Source organism: Myxocyprinus asiaticus, chromosome 36 (assembly GCF_019703515.2).
Source record: "Myxocyprinus asiaticus isolate MX2 ecotype Aquarium Trade chromosome 36, UBuf_Myxa_2, whole genome shotgun sequence".
Classification (NCBI taxonomy): Eukaryota; Metazoa; Chordata; class Actinopteri; order Cypriniformes; family Catostomidae; genus Myxocyprinus; species Myxocyprinus asiaticus.
In genome coordinates this window covers 26,892,172-26,911,814 of record NC_059379.1, presented here as the reverse complement: position 1 = coordinate 26,911,814, position 19,643 = coordinate 26,892,172, and the positions used below count along the sequence as shown (strand labels likewise).

The 19,643-nt window shown below is 38.0% G+C and overlaps 1 protein-coding gene across 2 annotated transcripts in view; it reads right to left on the bottom strand.

Moving 5' to 3' along the window:
* The window catches only part of LOC127427070 (myosin phosphatase Rho-interacting protein-like), a 106,494-nt gene extending 87,933 nt beyond the window's left edge, over positions 1–18,561 (bottom strand). For both annotated transcript variants that reach the window (XM_051674416.1, XM_051674417.1), the window contains exon 1: positions 17,721–18,561. In XM_051674416.1, the coding sequence (XP_051530376.1) occupies positions 17,721–17,843 (123 nt within the window). In that variant the 5' untranslated portion in view covers positions 17,844–18,561. The remainder of the gene's footprint in view (positions 1–17,720) is intronic.
* Positions 18,562–19,643: the final 1,082 nt, after the last annotated feature.

The window sequence follows — 19,643 nt, the reverse complement described above, 5'->3', positions numbered from 1 at the left end:
CATATCCTCAAATTTTTCCCACACCTGATCAACATCAGTTTTGGTGGCTGGCAGGTTAGTTCCCAGCTCTTTTCCGGTTGCTTCCAGAAACTCGATTCGCTTTTCAGCCTCGTCCATTCCTATGATCAGGGTGGAAAGTGTCGCCTCCATAGATGTGGTCGCTCGACGTATTTCCACGAGGCCCTCCATGAGATTTTCGTTAGCGCTGCATAAATGTTCACAATATCTTGACCTACATCCTTAGGCCTGCTGTCATTCCTAACCGGACCGCCGCCATCTTGCTCTGAGAGGCTTCAGGCACGTGCGACCATAAATGCTTTTTACTGTCCCCACAGGCTGACGATTACTAATTCCTCGACATCCTACGCTCCCAGCACAGTTTAACAATCAAAACTAAATCAGTTCTCACCAAGTAATATTGATTGAAAGGATAATTGTAGCAAAGTGTAGCGGAGCTCACCACTAGTCTGCTTCCACTCGCATAGCGTCACATGACTATTTATAATTTTTTTAAGTACTTTTAACTCTAAATCATGCTTCCATTCTGCAGCGTCATGTGCGTAACGTAATCGCATTAGCAATTGAAACACCCGAGAACTGACGCACAGGTGTCACAGCTGGAAGAACAGCACTGTTTACAAATGAGGAGGAATGCTGTACAGTAGCTTGGTTGGCTTTGGTTTAGAACTGTATTTATCATTTTCTTTACTCACAATGGAGTATTTGTGTGCTTATCATGGATGTTTCAACCGAGTGGAGAACGTGAGATTACGTCGGTATCATGGCAAAAAGAACTATGAGACACCGCCTGGTCTCCACCCTCTCATGATGCCAAACGGAAGTGATGATTATAGTTAAAAAGTACTAAAATATTGATCTTTTTTCACACCAAAAGTGATCGTATTGCTTTAGAAGACATTATTTAACCGCTGGAGTCGTATCAATGACGTTAATACTAACTGCCTGTGATTTTTAGAGCCTCAAAAGAGAAATCCCCATTCACTTGCACTTTAAGGACCTACTGAGCTATGATATTTTTCTATTTTTCTTCAAATGTGTTCTGGTGAAGAAAAAGTCATATACACCTGGGATTTCATGAGGGTGAGTCAATAATGAGAGGATTTTCATTTTTGGGTGAACTATCCCTTTAATTTTAATAGAAGTGGCCCGTCTCTGCTAAATTAGGCCCTTTCCCGTTGCAGGTACTAAAGCCTTTTTAGGTACTTTTCGCCGGGACTAGTACTTTTCGTCATTTTCGCGCCTGAGGAACTATAGTCCCTCTAAGCCGTTTTAGTGGACATTTTTAGCTCCTATTCCAGGGTAGGTACTTTTGAGGTGTATAGGGGCTGTGGGAGGTGCTGTAGCCTGTGATTGGTCAAAAACCTATGACACACAAAGCATTGCGAAACTCGAGGGGTCGGCAGCCGCCACTGTAAACAAACTAGCTGCTAGCCAACTACTCAGAGGATTGCGCTAATTTTACAATTACCTTAACAGAAATAAAATAAAGCTAACAAAGTATCAAAAGAGGATCACCCATTTCACATGTGTATATACATGTGTATGTGTGACTTCATCGAGACACATGCTTTGAGTTTATCACATCTGTACTGTTTGTAACGTGTGACTAAACAGAAAATAAAGTGATTTCTGGATTACTACAACAAATGTTTCCTGAGATGACAGATATAAATAATAAGATGTTTATCATGAGTGGATAATTGAACTATTATACACTAAACAGTCAATAAATCTAGTTTACATGAAGGAAGTATTGTGTGCCTGTTCCTGCATAGTTAACTTGGATGCCAAAATCTTGTGCTAAAAAAAAAAAAAAAAGAAAAAAAGAAAAATTCACACAAGTCAGCATAAACACAATCCATCAGACTTCAGTGGTTCAATCCCGCTACAGTCTACTGTTGTGAAAATAACCGTGTTTGCAGCTCTACTATGCGGCACCTCATGTCGCAGGCAGGGGAAGCGAGGCAACGAGTGCAGAGCACAAAGGGGCATAAACGAAGCGTGTTTGGTACTCGAGCAAAATATTTTGAAGGATCAGTGCTATCTACGCCCCAGAGAGCTTGCAGTGTACACTGCTCTGTTGTGTTGCCGCACTGCTAACCTAAAGTGTAGAAACGGTGAGATGGGCCAACCACTGTCAGGATGTCTCGTGGTCCAGATGGAACCAATCCATGGTCCGGACATGGACTGCGGTCCGCTAATTGGTGACTGCTAGCCTATAGTCTCTGCTGCTAGTCTGTCTGGACCACACACTGCTTTGAACTATAATACCGGCGTAGACGGCAACACGAAATAAAGCAGAGCATGCCAGCCTCCTCCGTCTCTGCCACTGTTTTTAGTAGTAGTCCAGCAGCGCAGCTACACATTGACATGTTATTAACAACAATCTCTATTTCATTCCCCTCCATGTTGTTTTTTTGCATACTGATGAAACGTCACTGCAATAGCAACCAATGTAGATATATATGCCAGAAAATGAAGATAGCCACAGGATACACAAATCAAATTTTATCAGTTGCGATACACAGTGCGGACAGTCAATCATGAAGATCGGATTCCAATCAGATAAATCAGATTTGGACTGACAGTCTGAACATAGCTTAAAAGACCAAACAAGACCTTGCTGTTTTAGACTTATCAAATACCCATTAATAAGTCTTTAAAACAACAGAGAATACCTGGGGAGAAAATTTAGCCTTCTTCCTCTTTCAAAGAGGAGGGGGTTGAAGCACAACAAAACACAGCTGTGCCCTATAGCATGTCTCACTGGTGAGCCAAGTAGCCAAAAGAGCAGCGGCACACCCCTGCGTTTTCCTCCACACACTGAAGACCTGTTTCCTCTCTCCAGCTTCGAGCCTAACCCTACAGCCTTACAGTCCACATCAGGTTTAACTTCCAATTTCCTTCCAGGCTGAGGCCTGAGGACTGGCAGTTCCCAGCGGTCCATTTTATATCCCCCTCACCCCTGAATGCACTCGCCTTGAACTTCTACCCAACACCCGCCCACCAGCCCTCTCCAGGCCAAACGGCCACTTCAGAAGTGGGAATGACCTTTGGGAAACTGTGCTCCACTTTCCCAACACACACTTCCTTTCACAAGACCCCGTCCCTCCCACTCCCTGTCAATGCAGACCTCATTCTACATGAGAATCACACTGGGATGCTTTAAGCAACTTTGAAAACGTAAAATCTGAGATGGAACACAAAACAAAAGACAACAGCATGATGCATGTATGACTTCCTGTTGCTTCCTATCTGGGATATCAGTAGGTAGCTGGACTTATATTCTAACCTCAAGCCTAAATTCTGAGCTCTTCCACAGCTTTTTGAATGTTTTTGCTTTCAAAAGTTAAAACTTAGAAATTTGGTCATTTAGATGCTAATAAAAGCTAAATCCCATCTGAGGTCATTTTAATTCCACAGAGCTCCCTTTGGAAGGAATCAGGAGCATTCTTTAAAGGAACAAAATTACAGTACTTTGAAAGCCTTTTACCCCCTGTGTGCTGCCAACATCTCCTCAAAGGGGTTGTTTGGCTCAAATATCCAATGTGGATTGCAACATTCCACTTATTCTGAGAGTTATACAGAGTAACAGATAAGATAAATTGTGTACATATATTTCTGTGTGTATGTGTATTTAGGATATATTCCAGGGCTGCACGATTGTGACAAAAATCATGACTGTCATTAATTTCCCTTGATGGTGTAATTGCGATTATTTAAGGAATAGTTCACCCAAAAATTATCACTCTCTCATCATTTGCTTATCCTTATGCCAAAGTTCTATGACTTTCTTCTGCGGAACAAAGATGCTTTGATGAAAAAATGATGTGACTATATCCATACAATCCAAGTCAGTGGTTGGGCTGGGAATTACCACAGACCTCCCGATTCGATATTACGATATTTTCATGTAGATTCAATATGTATTTCGATTCTGTAAGTATTGCGATTTGATGTTTTTATTTATTTAGCTGTTAGCTCCTTTTTCTCATGAAGAAATGTCATTTTGAAGAACAGTTGTGTCTGAAATTACATTTGTTTCACCTTGTAATACAGAATTTGCAGTTAGGGATGTGCAAAACTACCAATTTAAAACTACTAATCGACCAGTCTGTGCATTGTCTGAGCTATTAGTTGACAAGTCAGTGTTAAGGAACCCATGTACAGTTGATGTCAGGAGTTTACATACACCTTAGCCATATACATTTGAACTTAGTTTTTCACAATTCCTGACATTTAATCGTAGAAAGAATTTGTTTTAATGACTTCAACCTAAGTGTATGTAAACTTCTGACTTCAACTGTATAATTAGGCTGCATTATATGTCCATGTTACCCAATCAGATGTGTTTCATAGGGACACATGTATGCTAAGCACAGACATTTAACAGCATAACTAACAGATATTCAACTATTAAATAGGCTAAAAACTAGAACTTCTTATCCCACAAAACTACTAAAGTATGTAAAGTACGAAACACGAAAAGCTCCAATAAGAGCAGCAAAACCACTTATGTGCATCCCAGACACTGAATGATGCGCTTCAATGCACTTTTGCGCATCCAGACACAGATGACATGCTTCAAGTAACCAGAGCACTTGAAGTCACATGGCAATCGGCTCCGCATTCAGAAGTGCACAGCTGTTAGATTATAAATATTGCTTGGGCGCGACATGTTGTTCAAGGCATTTAACAGTTTGATAAGCCTTTATACAGCTAAACTATTTATTACAGCAGTGTCAGACAGAATCTGTAGAATGACTCCTGACAAATACTCTCCACAGCACCTCACAAATAAATCTGTGGATTATGCATAGTAACAGGAACATTACCCAAAGCAAAGGACTTTACATTCAACAGTTAACAAGCGGCACTTTGATGGCTGCAACAGCGATGTATTAAATGACTGAATGTAAAGAATTAAATAGAAGAAACTTCTCAGAGAGAAAACCTGTTTGTGTTGAACTCTGCACAAATATATTGTCCTATATTTATCTATCAATCATTGTATTAGCATTAAGCTAAATGTGTCATTTTTTCAATTAAATAAAAAATCTGTTTTTCATCAGGTAGACGATTTTAAAATCGTTTGTCTAAAGAATCATGATTTGTAACAAAAACCAATTTTTTCCCCACCCCTAGTCAATGGGGACCAATACTTCCAAGCTCTAAAAAGGACACAAAGGCAGCATAAAGTATTCTATACAACTCAAGTGGTTTAATCAACCACTTCTGAAGTGAGACGATCAGTTTTGGGTGAGAGCAAAATGTAAATTATTTTTCACTATAAACTGTAAATTTGTTACACAGAAGAAAGTCATATGAGTTAGAGATGGCATAAGGGTGAGTAAATGATGAGACAATTACAATTTTTGGGTGAACTAGGCATGCGACAGTATAAAATTTTCATGTCACGATAACTGCTGAAGCTTTTATCACAGTATATAGTATTATCACGGTATTAAATTACATTACAAAAACGGGTTGAACGATAAACTTTATTTTTGTTCTCTTAATACAAATTTTAATTACAATTTCAATGACACACTGGCCTTTAAATTAAAAGATTACAAAGAACTTTGAAAAGAACCCTGAACGTTTAAAAAAACTACCATCAACACCATAGATACATAGCCAAATATAACATTTAGTTGAACTTAAAGAGGCCCTATTATGCTTTTTGGGATTTTACCTTTCCTTTAGTGTGTAACATAGCTCTTTGTGCTTGTAAAAGGTCTGCAAAGTTACAAAGGATAAAGTCCATGCAAAAGGGAGTTACTCTTCTCCCACAGACAACACCGCTCAAGAACCACACGAAACAGCTGGTTTGTAGTCCAGCCATTTCTTCCGTAAATTATCTACGTCACTATGTAACACATTTACATAATGCCCGCCTAAGGGCTACTTTGGCCTGCCCTCAAACAAAGGTAGTTATAGCCGAGGCCAGGATGAGTTGGGTTAGTGTTGTCGCCATGTCGAGAAGATGCTGTTTTCTTCATGCGAAAGCAAACCCTCTTTGTTTGGACTTCCAAAGGCAGGCGAATTGAAGTATCAGTGGTTAAAATATATTTTTACCACTATTCCTCAGCAGTACAACTACAACCAATGCCGGATTTTCAAGACAATTACTCCTGAAAGATGGTGCAGTTCCCACTTTGTTGGGACAATCTGGCACTTCAGGATCACAACCTGCAAGTATGTTTGATTATATGTGGCTTTATCTGCTACCAAGAGTTCAAATGCGGAGTTTTGTGTTGTAGTTACAGTGTACACCCAGTGCACAGCTGTAGGCCTCTGCTAACCTGCTAGCTAATGTTATTGTGTTGAAACAGTTTTGCAATTCATCTGCGGGCTCACTTTTACCTACAATTGTGTAGAATTATGAAGATTGTTTTTCGTTCTTACTATCATGAATAGTGCAAAAGAGCAAAAGATGACTAACTTAGATGCACTACATGTCTTTTACTTGAAGCTTTGTCAGGTTCACAATAATCAACAGTGTACCTGTAAGAAAGCTACAAAATTAAAACATACCACTATGAAATGTCCTGCTTGTGAAGGTGATTAGGGTCGATCAGCTTGTTCTTCCAAACTTTCATTATCAGACTCGGGCTAGAGCTGGTACGGCAAAAACCGACACCACTGTTACCATAGTTACAATAGTGTTTACAGAGCTGCTAAGGAAGACTTGGGAGCTGAAACTCAGTTATGGTAAGGGGCATTACATTTCCGACACGTGCTCTATGTAGTTGACCAATCACAACAGACTGGGTCAGCTGACCAATCAAAGCAGACTGGGCTTTTCAGAAAGAGGGGCTTTAAAGAGGCAATTGTTACAACAGAGTGTTTCAGACAGAAGGTGAAAAGAGGTGCTCAAGCAATGTACAATATGAGAAAAATAATATGTTTTTTGAACATTAAAGCATGTAAACCTATTCTAGAAGACCCCCAAAATAAAGTTATGAACCTGTAAATTAACATAATATGTGCTCTTTAATATTTAAATGGTCATTTTGCCATGGGGCGTACTGATCTTTACAGACCAGGACAGACCTTGTCTTGTTGAGGCTATTGTTAAAGTAAGGCTAGGCTAATTTTATTGAGCCAGCTACTAGGCTACAACAATAGTATGTATGTTTTATTTTTACAGAATAGCAAGCTAGTTGCTAATATATAGCTAGGCGCTAGCTACAACTTTAATAAGTTCACTCTCACTGTATGAAATTAATACTTGAAATTAATATTGAAATCATCACTGAGCCACATTCCCATTATTAATTACAGGACTTAGTAATAAAAGGTCAGCAGCGTTCCTCCTTTAGCCACATTTCTCTTCAATGCTGGTTTGTTTACATCAGAGTGAGCATGTCATTTGTGCCGCATACACACAGACAGTGTTGTGAATTTTGATTGGTTGATGGGTAAAAAAACTACTGTGTTAAAAAAAAAAAAAAAGAATTTTTTAAATTGTCCAAAAGGTTATCTAGAATTATTTATGGTATTTTGTGCCCAAGATAACAATATTGTGACTGTTATTTACCATGATATACCATATAACTGAATACTGTGAAATGATCCCTTACTTAATTTGTAAAATATTTGTGAAAGTATACAATCAACAAATTGAGATGAACATTCTGAAAAGGTTAATAGCATTTCAAAAGTTATTATTTTCACAAACTGATTTAAACCTATTATGGGATAGGGACATATTGGTTTGCCAGTATCAATGCTATTTTTTTACGTTCTGTTCAATGTAACATCTGTGAACAAATGGCACAGTGCAGAGATTCTGATGTCACAGTTGGTCACTCACAAACTCACTTAGAAAGAGATGTGAAACTCAAAATATAATTTATAGTAAGCTTCTGCTATAACTTCCATTTTCAAAATAATTAAAAAAAATAGCTTGAACTTGGCAAATGTACTTGCCTTGGTCTAAACGATGGTCAGTCTCTAATTTGAAACAAGGTTTGCCTAATGTTGGTTCAATGTGGTGCCAAAACAAAGTAAATTATTATTGACTTTGCTCTGTGGCAGACGAGACTTGGGCTCAGTCTTAAATTCAGAAATTACAATACCAGTGGAGCAAAAAACTCCAGCAAAGGGTTTTACATGAGGTAGCCTAATAATGGACACTAGGTCATCATAGTGGGATTAGTGAGTGATGTAATCCATTAAATGACTCATGAATCTGGCAGAGAAGGGGTTAACTGCTGGTAATCTCACTCAAACCACAACACACGCATGCTGGAGGATGCTGACGTAGCTTGACGGATCTAAAGTCCTGTTAAAAGTACCATCAGGCTGAGGGTGTGGGATCAATTAAAACACAACAGGCCCTTACGGTCTGAAACTGTAAGCACATAGGGAAATATGTTCAGTGGTTGAGTCTTCATACACTTAACCAAACAGACTTTTGTTGAACAGACTTTCATTGAATAGGCTAATTAAACAATATGAAGCACTGAATTAGCGAAAACTTTTCAACATGGCCAACTATTCCTCAAACTCCAGAAGCACAGTCGTAAAGTACCTGTAATACGGAGGACGCTTCAAAACGTTCTGGCTGTGACAAACCTTGGCATGACCAATATTTTCCTCTAAAGCCTTTTAGCAGAAAAAAATAATGCCTTCTTAGAATTCAGAAACCTTTAACTGGAAGGTCTTAGCAAATGGACGCAATTCTAAACAAAGTGATTAGTCAACAAGGACAAAAGTGTGTGTGTTCCGGTGTAACTCCTGCTACTGTAATGAAACAAATCAGTTCTTACCAAGAATCTTAATAAGAATAGTTAAATCAAAAATGAAAATTCTCTCATCATTTACTCACCCTCATACCATCCCAGATGTCTTTGACTTTCTTACATCTGCAGAACACAAACTAAGATTTTTAGAAAAATATCTCGGCTCTGTATGTCCATACAATGCAAGTGAATGATGGCCAAAACTTTGAAGCTTCAAAAATCACAAAGGCAGCATAAAAGTAATCCATACAACTCCAGTGGTTAAATCCATGTCTTCTGAAATGTGGGTGAGAAACAGGTAAATATTTAAGTCCTTTTTTACTATCAATCTCCACTTTAACTTCCACTCTTCTTTTGCTTTTTTCCCAATTCACATTCTTCGTGCATATCGCCACCACCTGGACGGGGCTGGCCAAAGGTGGAGATAGCCCTTAAGTAGCTTTGGGGTAAAAAAATGACCCCTTTTGAACTTTGCTTCCTTAAAAAACAAAAACAAAAAAAAACAAAAAAAAAAAAACAGTTTCCTTCATAAAACAAGCATTTTTTATTATTATTATTTGTCAAATAAAATCAATAAATCAGCCACAATGCACAACACAAACACACAGAAATTAAGGGGTGATACTATAACATATCCACAATGTGTAACGCACATGCTCACACACCCACACAATCACACAAAGGTGAGACTATAAAAGAGAATTTCTTATAGAAATTGTCAAATAAAATCAGCCACAATGCAGACCACACACAGAAATGAAAGGGTGAGACCATAACACATCCAGAACGGAGAACACACACATAAATGAAATGGCTTACATGCATGCATACCAACACGCACACACAGACACACATGCAGGCACACACACGCAGACACGCACACACATGCAGACACGCACACACATGCAGACACGCACACACACGCAGACACAGATCAAAGGCTGAGTTTTAGACGACTGATTTTTTTCCCACTGTGAGAAAGTTTACGCTTAGGGGTGGGAGCAAAATGTTTATTCTAAGTCATATGTTTGTACACAAAATTATCACTGTTCATTCCTGTTGGTTTTGTTGGCATTTTTTATTAATTTATTCTATTGATTTATTGAATTGGGATGTTTGAAATAAATGATAGGTAACAAAACTTTTACTCTAAGTCTTCTCTTTGTAACACCATGGTTTGTAATCATAATGTGGCATCATTGCAAAAACTGACACCTCAAAACAAAAAAATGCTAAATTTTTACATAGTGATTTTTTTTTTTTTATGTCTTTGATAATGTCTAAATAAATATCCTAATGCAGAACTTGATAAGATCTTAAAAAAAAAAAAAAAAATCAGTTTGCTACAACCAGGCAAATGAGAGGACCTCTGCAGCAATCTACTGGTTATAATTGTATAATTTCAGGTCATTTTAATTAGGGCTGAAACGATTAGTTGACATTACCGACAATGTCGACAATAAAGAAACTGACAAAATATTATGTTTTTGAATAGTCGTTTGATGTCATTTAACATAACATGAGATCATATGAAACTCTAATGATGATGCACGAGAGCAGCACTGCAGCTGACGCCTGACTGAGGAGAGGAAGAATTACACAGCTCACAGTCCAGGTGCACTCTAAACTTTCAAAGCTTCATGTGATGTAGATCACAAAGTATGAGGGAATTATACAAAATAAGTAAATACAGACGCACTCTCCTTGTGGAATAAGTGGAGCTGGAGCAGATCATGTAAATAACTACAAACCCCGAAACTGGCATTTCTCTGTGCGGTCAGCGCCTCTATGAGTTGCGCGCACTAAGTGTTCCGATCTAAGGGGGATAGATTGAAACTGCATCCGGCTGATGCACACTCCGTCGCGGGGATGCTCGTCCCTCGAGAATGCAGGCTTAATGCAGCTAGATTATAACTTGATGGCTCACGACTTATACTGCGTGCTCAATTATTAGGCAGATTGTATTCCTCAGGATTAATTTTATTGTTGAACAAACACAATGCTCTCAGTCAATCCAAAATGTTACTGAACCTCAAACCTGAATGTTTAACAAAGAAAAAGTGAGTTTTGTCTTTCTCAGGGGAATATATAAGTGTGCACAATTATTAGGCAACTATTAGTGTGCACAATTATTAGGCAACTAAATTACAAAAAGAATTTCTCCCAACTCAATTGTTTATTCTACATTTTTAGAGTAGGTGAAACAAATAAGTAACACAAAATGACAATTAAATAACATTTTTGGCCTTTCAAAAATATTCAGTGACCAATATTGCCACCCTTTTCAATAACTGCCATGAGTCTTCCATCCATGGAGTCTGTCAGTTTCTTTATCTGTTCACAATCAACTTTCAATGAAGCAGCAACCACAGCCTCCCAAATGCTGTTCAAAGAGGTGTATTGTCTTCCCTCACTTTAAATCTCACATTTAAGAAGGGCCCACAAGTTCTCAGTAGGATTTAAGTCAGGTGAGGAAGGAGGCCAAGTCATTATTTGGGCATCTTTGAGCAGTGGAGTACTTGGAATCATGTGATGGAGCATTGTCCTGCATAAAGATCATGGCCTTCTTGAATGCTGAGGACTTCTTCCTGTACCACTGCTTGAAGAAAGTACTTTCCAGAAACTGGCAGTAGGTTTGAGAGTTGAGTTTCAGTCCATCTTCAACTCGAAAAGGTCCAACTACCTCATCCTTAATGATAGCAGCCCATACCAGTACCCCTCCTCCACCTTGCTGGCGCCTGACTCGAAGTGATGCCCTGTGTCCATTAGTGATCCAGCCACGGGCCCATCCATCTGGTCCATCAAGAGTCACTCTCATTTCATCTGTCCATAAAACCTTTGAAAAATCTGTCTTCAGGTATTTCTTTGCCCAATCTTGACGCTTCAACTTGTGAATATATTCAGTAATGGTCATGTGTCAGCCTTCTTGACCTTGGCCATGTCTCTGAGCACTTGATCTTGTACTTCTGGACACTCCAGGTAGGTTGCAGTTCTGGAATATGGTAGCATTGGAGGATAATGGGTTTAATTCTTCTAAAGTCTTTTGCAGTTAATTTGCGCCTTTTCACCTCCATGTGTTTTTTGCGCCTCAGTTGACTATTCGCAACAAAACATTTGATTGTCCGGTGGTCACGCCTCAATAGTTTAGCTATTTCAAGAGTGCTGCATCCGTCTGAAAGGCATTTTACAATATTTGACTTTTCAGTGTCAGTTAAATCTCTTTTTTGGCCGATTTTACCTGAGGTAATGAAGCTGCCTAATAATTATGCACACCTTGATATAAAGGTGTTAGTCACTTTCGCCACACCCTCCCTCATTACACAAATACATATCACCTGAAAATGATTTAATCCAATAAGCATTCAAGTTTATATGGTTTGGAGTTGAAAAATGTGCATGGAAATAATGATAAGCTCAGAATACTCACTTGCCTAATAATTTTGCACGCAATGTATCATAATATATATGTCACTGCGCATTTCTTATCGTGAAGACAATTTGCAATACGCAGCTTTATTAATAAGAGAATGTTTGTTTTTTTTGCGAGTTAAAGATGGATTGAAGTGAAAAGAAATGTGAGAAAGGTAGTCTTTGCCCCATTATACACTGCAACAAAATACGTTTTTGATTTGTTTTTGTTTTGGCTTGTTTTCAAATATAAATATCTAAAACTCCTTTTAAACAACATACATTTACTTTAGCAGCTATACTGCAGAAGAAAAAATTGTTATCTGAGAATGTTGAATATAATATTAAAGGTGCAATATGTAACATTTTTCATGAAATATTCGCCTTTTTTTTTGCCAACGTGTGAACGGTTTGTAATGCAACTTAAAAAATTAGCCCTTCCCAGACTTCCTAGGTTGCCTATTAAAGCCTATAGACTGATTTTTATGCGAAGGGAGCGCGTCACTTTTGCCGAGAATATCCAAAGGATGTGACGTTTATGCATGCTCCCGAGAGCCTTGCCTCAGTGCTTCTGATATTTAACGGTGTCAACACTAGGTAACGTTATCTTAGAGATGGAATCCAGCACCCAGCACAACACCGACTCCTACACAAACTCAGAGTAAGCCAAAAAAAAAAAAAAAAAAAACATTTACTGAATCCCGTCTGGCTAAGCGAGAACGTGATTGTGGTCAAGCGAAAACTAGAGTGAAAATCAGGTTAATGTCATTGTTAATCTGTAATTATTCAGCAAGATAAACTACAATAACACATGAAATGAATGTTAGACAATGTTCAAGATAATGCAAAAAGCTCCATTCATTAGTGTAACGTAACTTGGTTATACAGAAAATATATACAACTTATTATAAAACAATAGCGCATCGATATATCAAAATGACAGTTGTGACGGATTCACATCAATACTGAATTGTGTCAACATATTTATAATGTACAGTCTATTTTGTAAACAGCTACTGTCATCATCCATCAAATTTAGCTAACAGCTATTGATAAAGCTGGCTAGCTAGCTAACGCCGACATAGACTATCGTATAAATGCAGTCAATGTATCATGCAAAGAAAAGTGATTACTTCAAACGAGTCTCACATAGTCAGACCTAGATCCACACTTTGTTTTAGCCCTGTTCCAGCACTGGAGAGTCAAATATAATATACAGTCTCAAACTTTGTATTAAAACAATCATAACTGTGTAATTTTAATTATGCTACCTCATCTGTCATCATGATACCGGTGAATCACATTCAGTCTCTGTTTTGGTCGATGCTCGCTCGTGTCCCTATGGAGTGTGTGCGCGCGATCACAAGCAACAGGCTGCAGTTCACTTAACGGCCACAGGTATCATTAATAACAAGGGTTTCTGAATCTTACATACTGCATCTTTAAAAATAGAAATATTTTAAAACATCTAAAAATCTTTTTTTAAAAACAAAGACGCATTCTCCTGAGACGCAGCAAATAAGATATTTAGAGTTGCTTTTAGAGAACAGATCTCGAATATTGAGTATAAATTGTCTTTACTGCATTCACAGAAGTATAACCAAGTGAAAAAAATACACTTATATACAAAATACACTTATATTTGTCTCTTAAAGCAAATCTTAATACAGTTGAAGTCAGAAGTTTACATTAACTTAGGTTGAAGTCATTAAAATTCATTTTTTAACCACTCCACAGATTTAATATTAGCAAACTATAGTTTTGGAAAGTCGTTTAGGACATATACTTTGTGAATGACACGAGTAATTTTTCCAACAACTGTTTACAGACAGATTGTTTCACTTTTAATTGACAATATCACAATTCCAGTGGGACAGAAGTTTACATACACTAAGTTAACTGTGCCTTTAAGCAGCTTGGACAATTCTAGAAAATTATGTCAAGCCTTTAGACTATTAGCTTCTGACAGGAGGTGTACTGAATTGGAGATGTAGCTGTGGATGTATTTTAAGGCCTACCTTCAAACTCAGTGCCTCTTTGCTTGACATCATTGGAAAATCTAAAGTAATCAGCCAAGACCTCAGAAAAAAAAATTGTGGACCTCCACAAGTCTGGTTCAACCTCGGGAGCAATTTCCAAACACTTGAAGGTACCACGTTCATCTGTACAAACAACAGTACGCAAGTATAAACACCATGGGACCACGCAGCCATCCTACCACTCAGGAAGGAGATGCATTCAGTCTCTTAGAGATGAAAGTAGTTTGGTGCGAAAAGTGCAAATCAATCCCAGCACAACAGCAAAGACCTTGTGAAGATGCTGGAAGAAACAGGTTGTCAGGTATCTATATCCACAGTAAAATGAGTCCTATATCGACATAAACTGAAAGGCTGCTCAGCAAGAAAGAAGCCACTGCTCCAAAACCGCCATAAAAAAGCCAAACTACAGTTTACAAGTGCACATGGGGACAAAAATCTTACTTTTTGGAGAAATGTCCTCTGGTCTGATGAAACAAAAATCAAACTGTTTGGCCATAATGACCATCGTTATGTTTGGAGGAAAAAGGGTGAGGCTTGCAAGCCGAAGAACACCATCCCAGCAGTGAAGCATGGGGGTGGCAGCATCACGTTGTACGGGTGCTTTACTGCAGGAGGGACTGGTGCACTTCACAAAATAGATGGCATCATGAGGAAGGAAAATGATGTGGATAAATTGAAGCAACATATCAATACATCAGCCAAGAAATTAAAGCTTGGTCGCAAATGGGTCTTCCAAATGGACAATGACCCCAAGCACACCTCCAAAGTTGTGGCAAAATGGCTTGAGGACAACAAAGTCAAGGTATTGGAATGGCCATCACAATGCCCTGACCTCAATCGGATTCCTCAATCTGAAATTTTTTGGGCAGAACTGAAAAAGCGTGTGCGAGCAAGGAGGCCTACAAACCTGACTCAGTTACACCTAGTCTGTCTGGAGGAATGGGCCAAATTTCCAGCAATTTATTGTGAGAAGCTTGTGGGAGGCTACCCAAAACGTTTTGACACAAGTTAAACAATTTAAAGGCAATGCTACCAAATATTAACAAAGTGTATGTAAACTTCTGACCCACTGGGAATGTGATGAAAGAAATAAAAGCTGAAATAAATAATTCTCTCTACTATTATTCTGACATTTCACATTCTTAAAATAGTGATCCTAACTGACCTAAGACAGGGAATGTTTTCTATGATTAAATGTCAGGAACTGGGGAAAAACTGAGTTTAAATGTATTTGGCTAAGGTGTATGTAAACTTCTGACTTCAACTGTAAATGATATGTTGCTTCTCAAGTAAATTTATTTTTAGACTATTTTAAATGAAAAACAAGACAAAAACAGTGAATATTTTACTGAATTAAACTTAATAAAATTATTATTTTTTTCCTTTAATTCAGTGAATGTCATTTAAAAGTATTTCTAAAAGATGATTTTGTCTGCTTTATTGTTAGCAAGCACATTTAATACAACCTTTTAAGTCGGGGCACAAGCTGAATAGTCGGTTAAGCGCTAATGATTAATCGTGGCAATAATCGCCCAAATAGTTTAATAATCGTTCTAATAATCATTAGATTAGTCAATTATCAAACTAATCGTTAGTTGCAGCCCTAATTTTAAACATTTTTTTTTTTTCCCAGCAGATGGAAGCAATCTGCCCCTAATGCATGACACTTTTTTCATATTTTCTCACTGAATGAAACTGAGAAATGTAGATCTTCACTGAAGTGAATGTGACAAAATGTAATGGTGTAGCAGTGTTTCCCACAGGATTTTGAGAGACTGTGATGGGTGGACCTTGAACCCTGATATTAATAGTGATGTTACGGCAAAAAAGTCACACCCAAAGCATGGTAAACGAGACGGAGTTTAACGCAGTTCACACTGACCTACTGCCCCTTTCTCTGCAGTCAAAATCACCTGCTGTCCCTCCCACAGGGGAGGCTGTACCTGCCCTAGTGCCCCTCCTGAATGTCTGTCCCTCTATGAGAGTCAGCGAAGGCTGTCTCTCCTGCTGTCCCTTCAGATGAGTTTCTTCCTCATCTGGTAGTGGATTTTGCTCTCTCTTCTTGAAATATAAAAAAATGCTCATGATCTGAAAATCAAGGGTGCAAACATTAAGCTTAAACAGTACATTACTTCAACCTGAAGCAGCCGGATGTCAGTCAACACAAGCGAGGAGACTGACAGCTAACGTAATTAACGGTAATCTAACGTTGACTGGGAGTGAGAGATGCTTTGCCAAAGCAACGGCACAAAACATAACGTTAAAGATCTTTTATGTTATTATGAGAAGAGTAAAAATATTTTCGGTTCATTATGAACAAATAGGTAATTAATGGGAAACACTGTGTAGTTTAGTCATTTAGAGGAAAATAAGGTTAAAATACCACAACCCCCCAAAAAACTGCACAACTTTAGAGTTTTTACGTTTGTTTAAAAAAAATTATATGATTACGGTACAAAATTACACGGTTATTGTTTGGGGTCATATCTGAAGCCAAAGGCCTCAAGAATGCGCCTGTAATGAAGTTAACAAGGGTTAAATAAAAATAAAAAAAATTTAAAAAAACTTAAATATTTATCTCTGTTTCTGACCCACACCTATCATATTGCTTCTGAAGACATGGATTTACTCACTGAAGTAAAATAAATTAAAAGATGCCTTTTTATGCTTTTTTCAGCTTCAAAGTTCTGGCCAACATTCACTTGCATTGTATGGACCTAAAGAGCTGAGATATTCTTCAAAAATCTCCATTTGTGTCCTGCAGAAGAAAGGAAGTCATACACCTCTGGGATGGCATGAGGGTGTAAATGATAACAGAGAATCTCCATTTTTGGGTGAACTATCCCTTTAAAGAAAGATCTGAAATGTTTGAGTATTAATGGCTACAAATCTTTCTAAAAAAAAATGTGTTTGTTTTTTTAAAAGCCCTACAAAAAATACTTTTTAGAACATCTTCTGTTTATAAACCATTTTTAATCAATTCATCTCCTTATAAATATACATACATGTCTCATATTTCAAAAAGTGGACAGTAACTAAACCAAAAAGAACCACACAAACAGTTTATCACAATGTTAACACCATTTGCAGAGACTACATAGAGAGTAAACACATGAGAACACAAACATTAATTGCAACCATCTTTGAAACACGAAACATGCATGACTTGACGAAACAGTGAAACACTATCCTTCACTGTCATATAAACCTCGTCACAATCCCTATCATGACACTAGTTTTACGCTAACCTGATAAAACCTTCAAATACAGGTGAAGCTGTTGATTTAGCAAAAGGCTTGTCAGGTGGTCACTGCAAACATATCAGTGAAGAGCTGTCAGAAAAAAAATCAATTGTCAACAACAAAAAAAGACTAAACAGGACTGGGTACATCTTGATACCAGGCTGTATGTTTATGCTTATCTTTCGCCTGATCACATGAAATAATTAGAAGTTGTCTGACCATTATCTGTCACAGAAAAGACTCAGAAACAAAGCATTTACCTGGTTGAGATCCTGATCCGTCAGCAGGTGCAGCTCGCGAGGCTTGAAGCAGTTCTGACATTTGCTTTTGTTGAAAATGTTCGCTTGAAATTTCCTACAAGTGCTTTCTTTTGCACTAGACATCTTTTTCCTCTGGTTGTGCGTATCTCGAATCCCACGAAAGAAAAGAAAGCAATAATAATCCACGACAGTCTTTCATCCGATTCTTGACACTGTCTTCACCATGCAAAGCATGATCTATAACCGCAGCTCCGACCCAAATCTTCTTTTCCCAAACCTGCTAAACCCAGAGAAGTCAAATAAGTACAAAATGTGAGTAGTTTATATAAACAAATCTCTAGTTAACAGGCCTGCTCTGTTTTTTGACTGATGTGGTTACAGAGTTCATGGCCTGCCCTCACAAAGCGACTCTCTAATCTCATTTCTGCGCGAATCAATGCTGGAATTGTGCAAGTGGTAAACAAAGCGATTATTTCAATGAAGCTGGACCGGCTGTGAGGTGATGCAAAACACCTCACTGGCGAGGGGAAAAACACGACGGGAGAGAGAGGGAGGTATCCTGGTTTTCAATCCCAATGGCAGATTCTCTCCCAGGCTCGAAGTTTTCACCCACTTCACTGTGCTAGCGTCCGTTAGCTCGCTAAAGTAGCCTTGTCTCCTGCTGCTCGTTTAGCGGAGCTTTAAAAATCCCAATGTTCGGTAAACCTGTCATCTTAGCCTCCGCCCGGAACCGCACATTTCTAAAGGCGAACGTTATAGCTCCATGGGCTGGAATAAACGCGCAGTTTAAGGGGTTTTCCAAGGGGTGACGAGGGTCTGTTTTCACTCCCCTTGGTTGGGCTCGAGGTTTCCCAATGGAGGGAGGTCGCGAGCTCGCAGATTTGCTGCTGGAATTTCATGTTTTCTCGCGAGACTCGAGAGAGAGCGCGTGCGCGACAGAGAGAGCACGCTATCCTCCTGTAGAATAGTCCTGAAGCACAGATATCCACCCTGTGGCCACTGCCTGACTCAGTCTATATATATATATATATATATATGGTTGGTTGGGGAGTAACGGAATACATGTAACGGGATTACGAATTTAAAATAAAAGTAACTGTATTCCACTACAGTTACAATTTAAATAATTAGTAATTAGAATATAGTTACATTCAAAAAGTATTTTGATTACTGAAGAGATTACTTTGCATTTTATTGTCATTTGTTTCATTTAATATTTAGTCCTTTCAGATGGAAAACATTTATACATATAAATGATGCGATCCAAAGTGCATTTGAACAGCGGTGAAACACTTTCTTATTATGTGTTACATTCATACGAGCAGACAGAGAAGTAAGTCTGAAGTAAGTTTATTTTTGTGAAGAAATAGAAATAAACCTTGTGTAAATTGTCAGCTTTACGTTAAGCTAAAATCGTATTTCTAGCCATTTTACATGCACATGTTACCAGGCACGATCATATTTTTTATCAAGAAAATTCACGTTGGATCATAATTTCTTTTTTTCTAGTAAGACCTTTAATATTAGGGCAAAAATAGTATTCTTGATAATAATTTTTGTATTGTTTTCCTATAAAAATATCTAAAATTCCTTAAAACAAGATCAGTTTGATTTATCTTGTTTTAGAAACAACACTGCATAAGATATTTAGGTTTTTCAGAGAATGTATTTTTAACATGTGTATTTTTTCTAACTGTTCTGGCAGAGTTTTTATAGTCAAAACAAGTGAAAAAATCTACCAGTGCTGAAGAAGTAATCCAAAGTATTTAGAATATGTTACTGACCTTGAGTAATCTAACGGAATACATTACAAATTACATTTTACAGCATGTATTCTGTAATCTGTAGTGGAATACATTTCAAAACTAACCCTCCCAACCCTGTTATATATATATTTATACATATAAATGATGCGATCCAAAG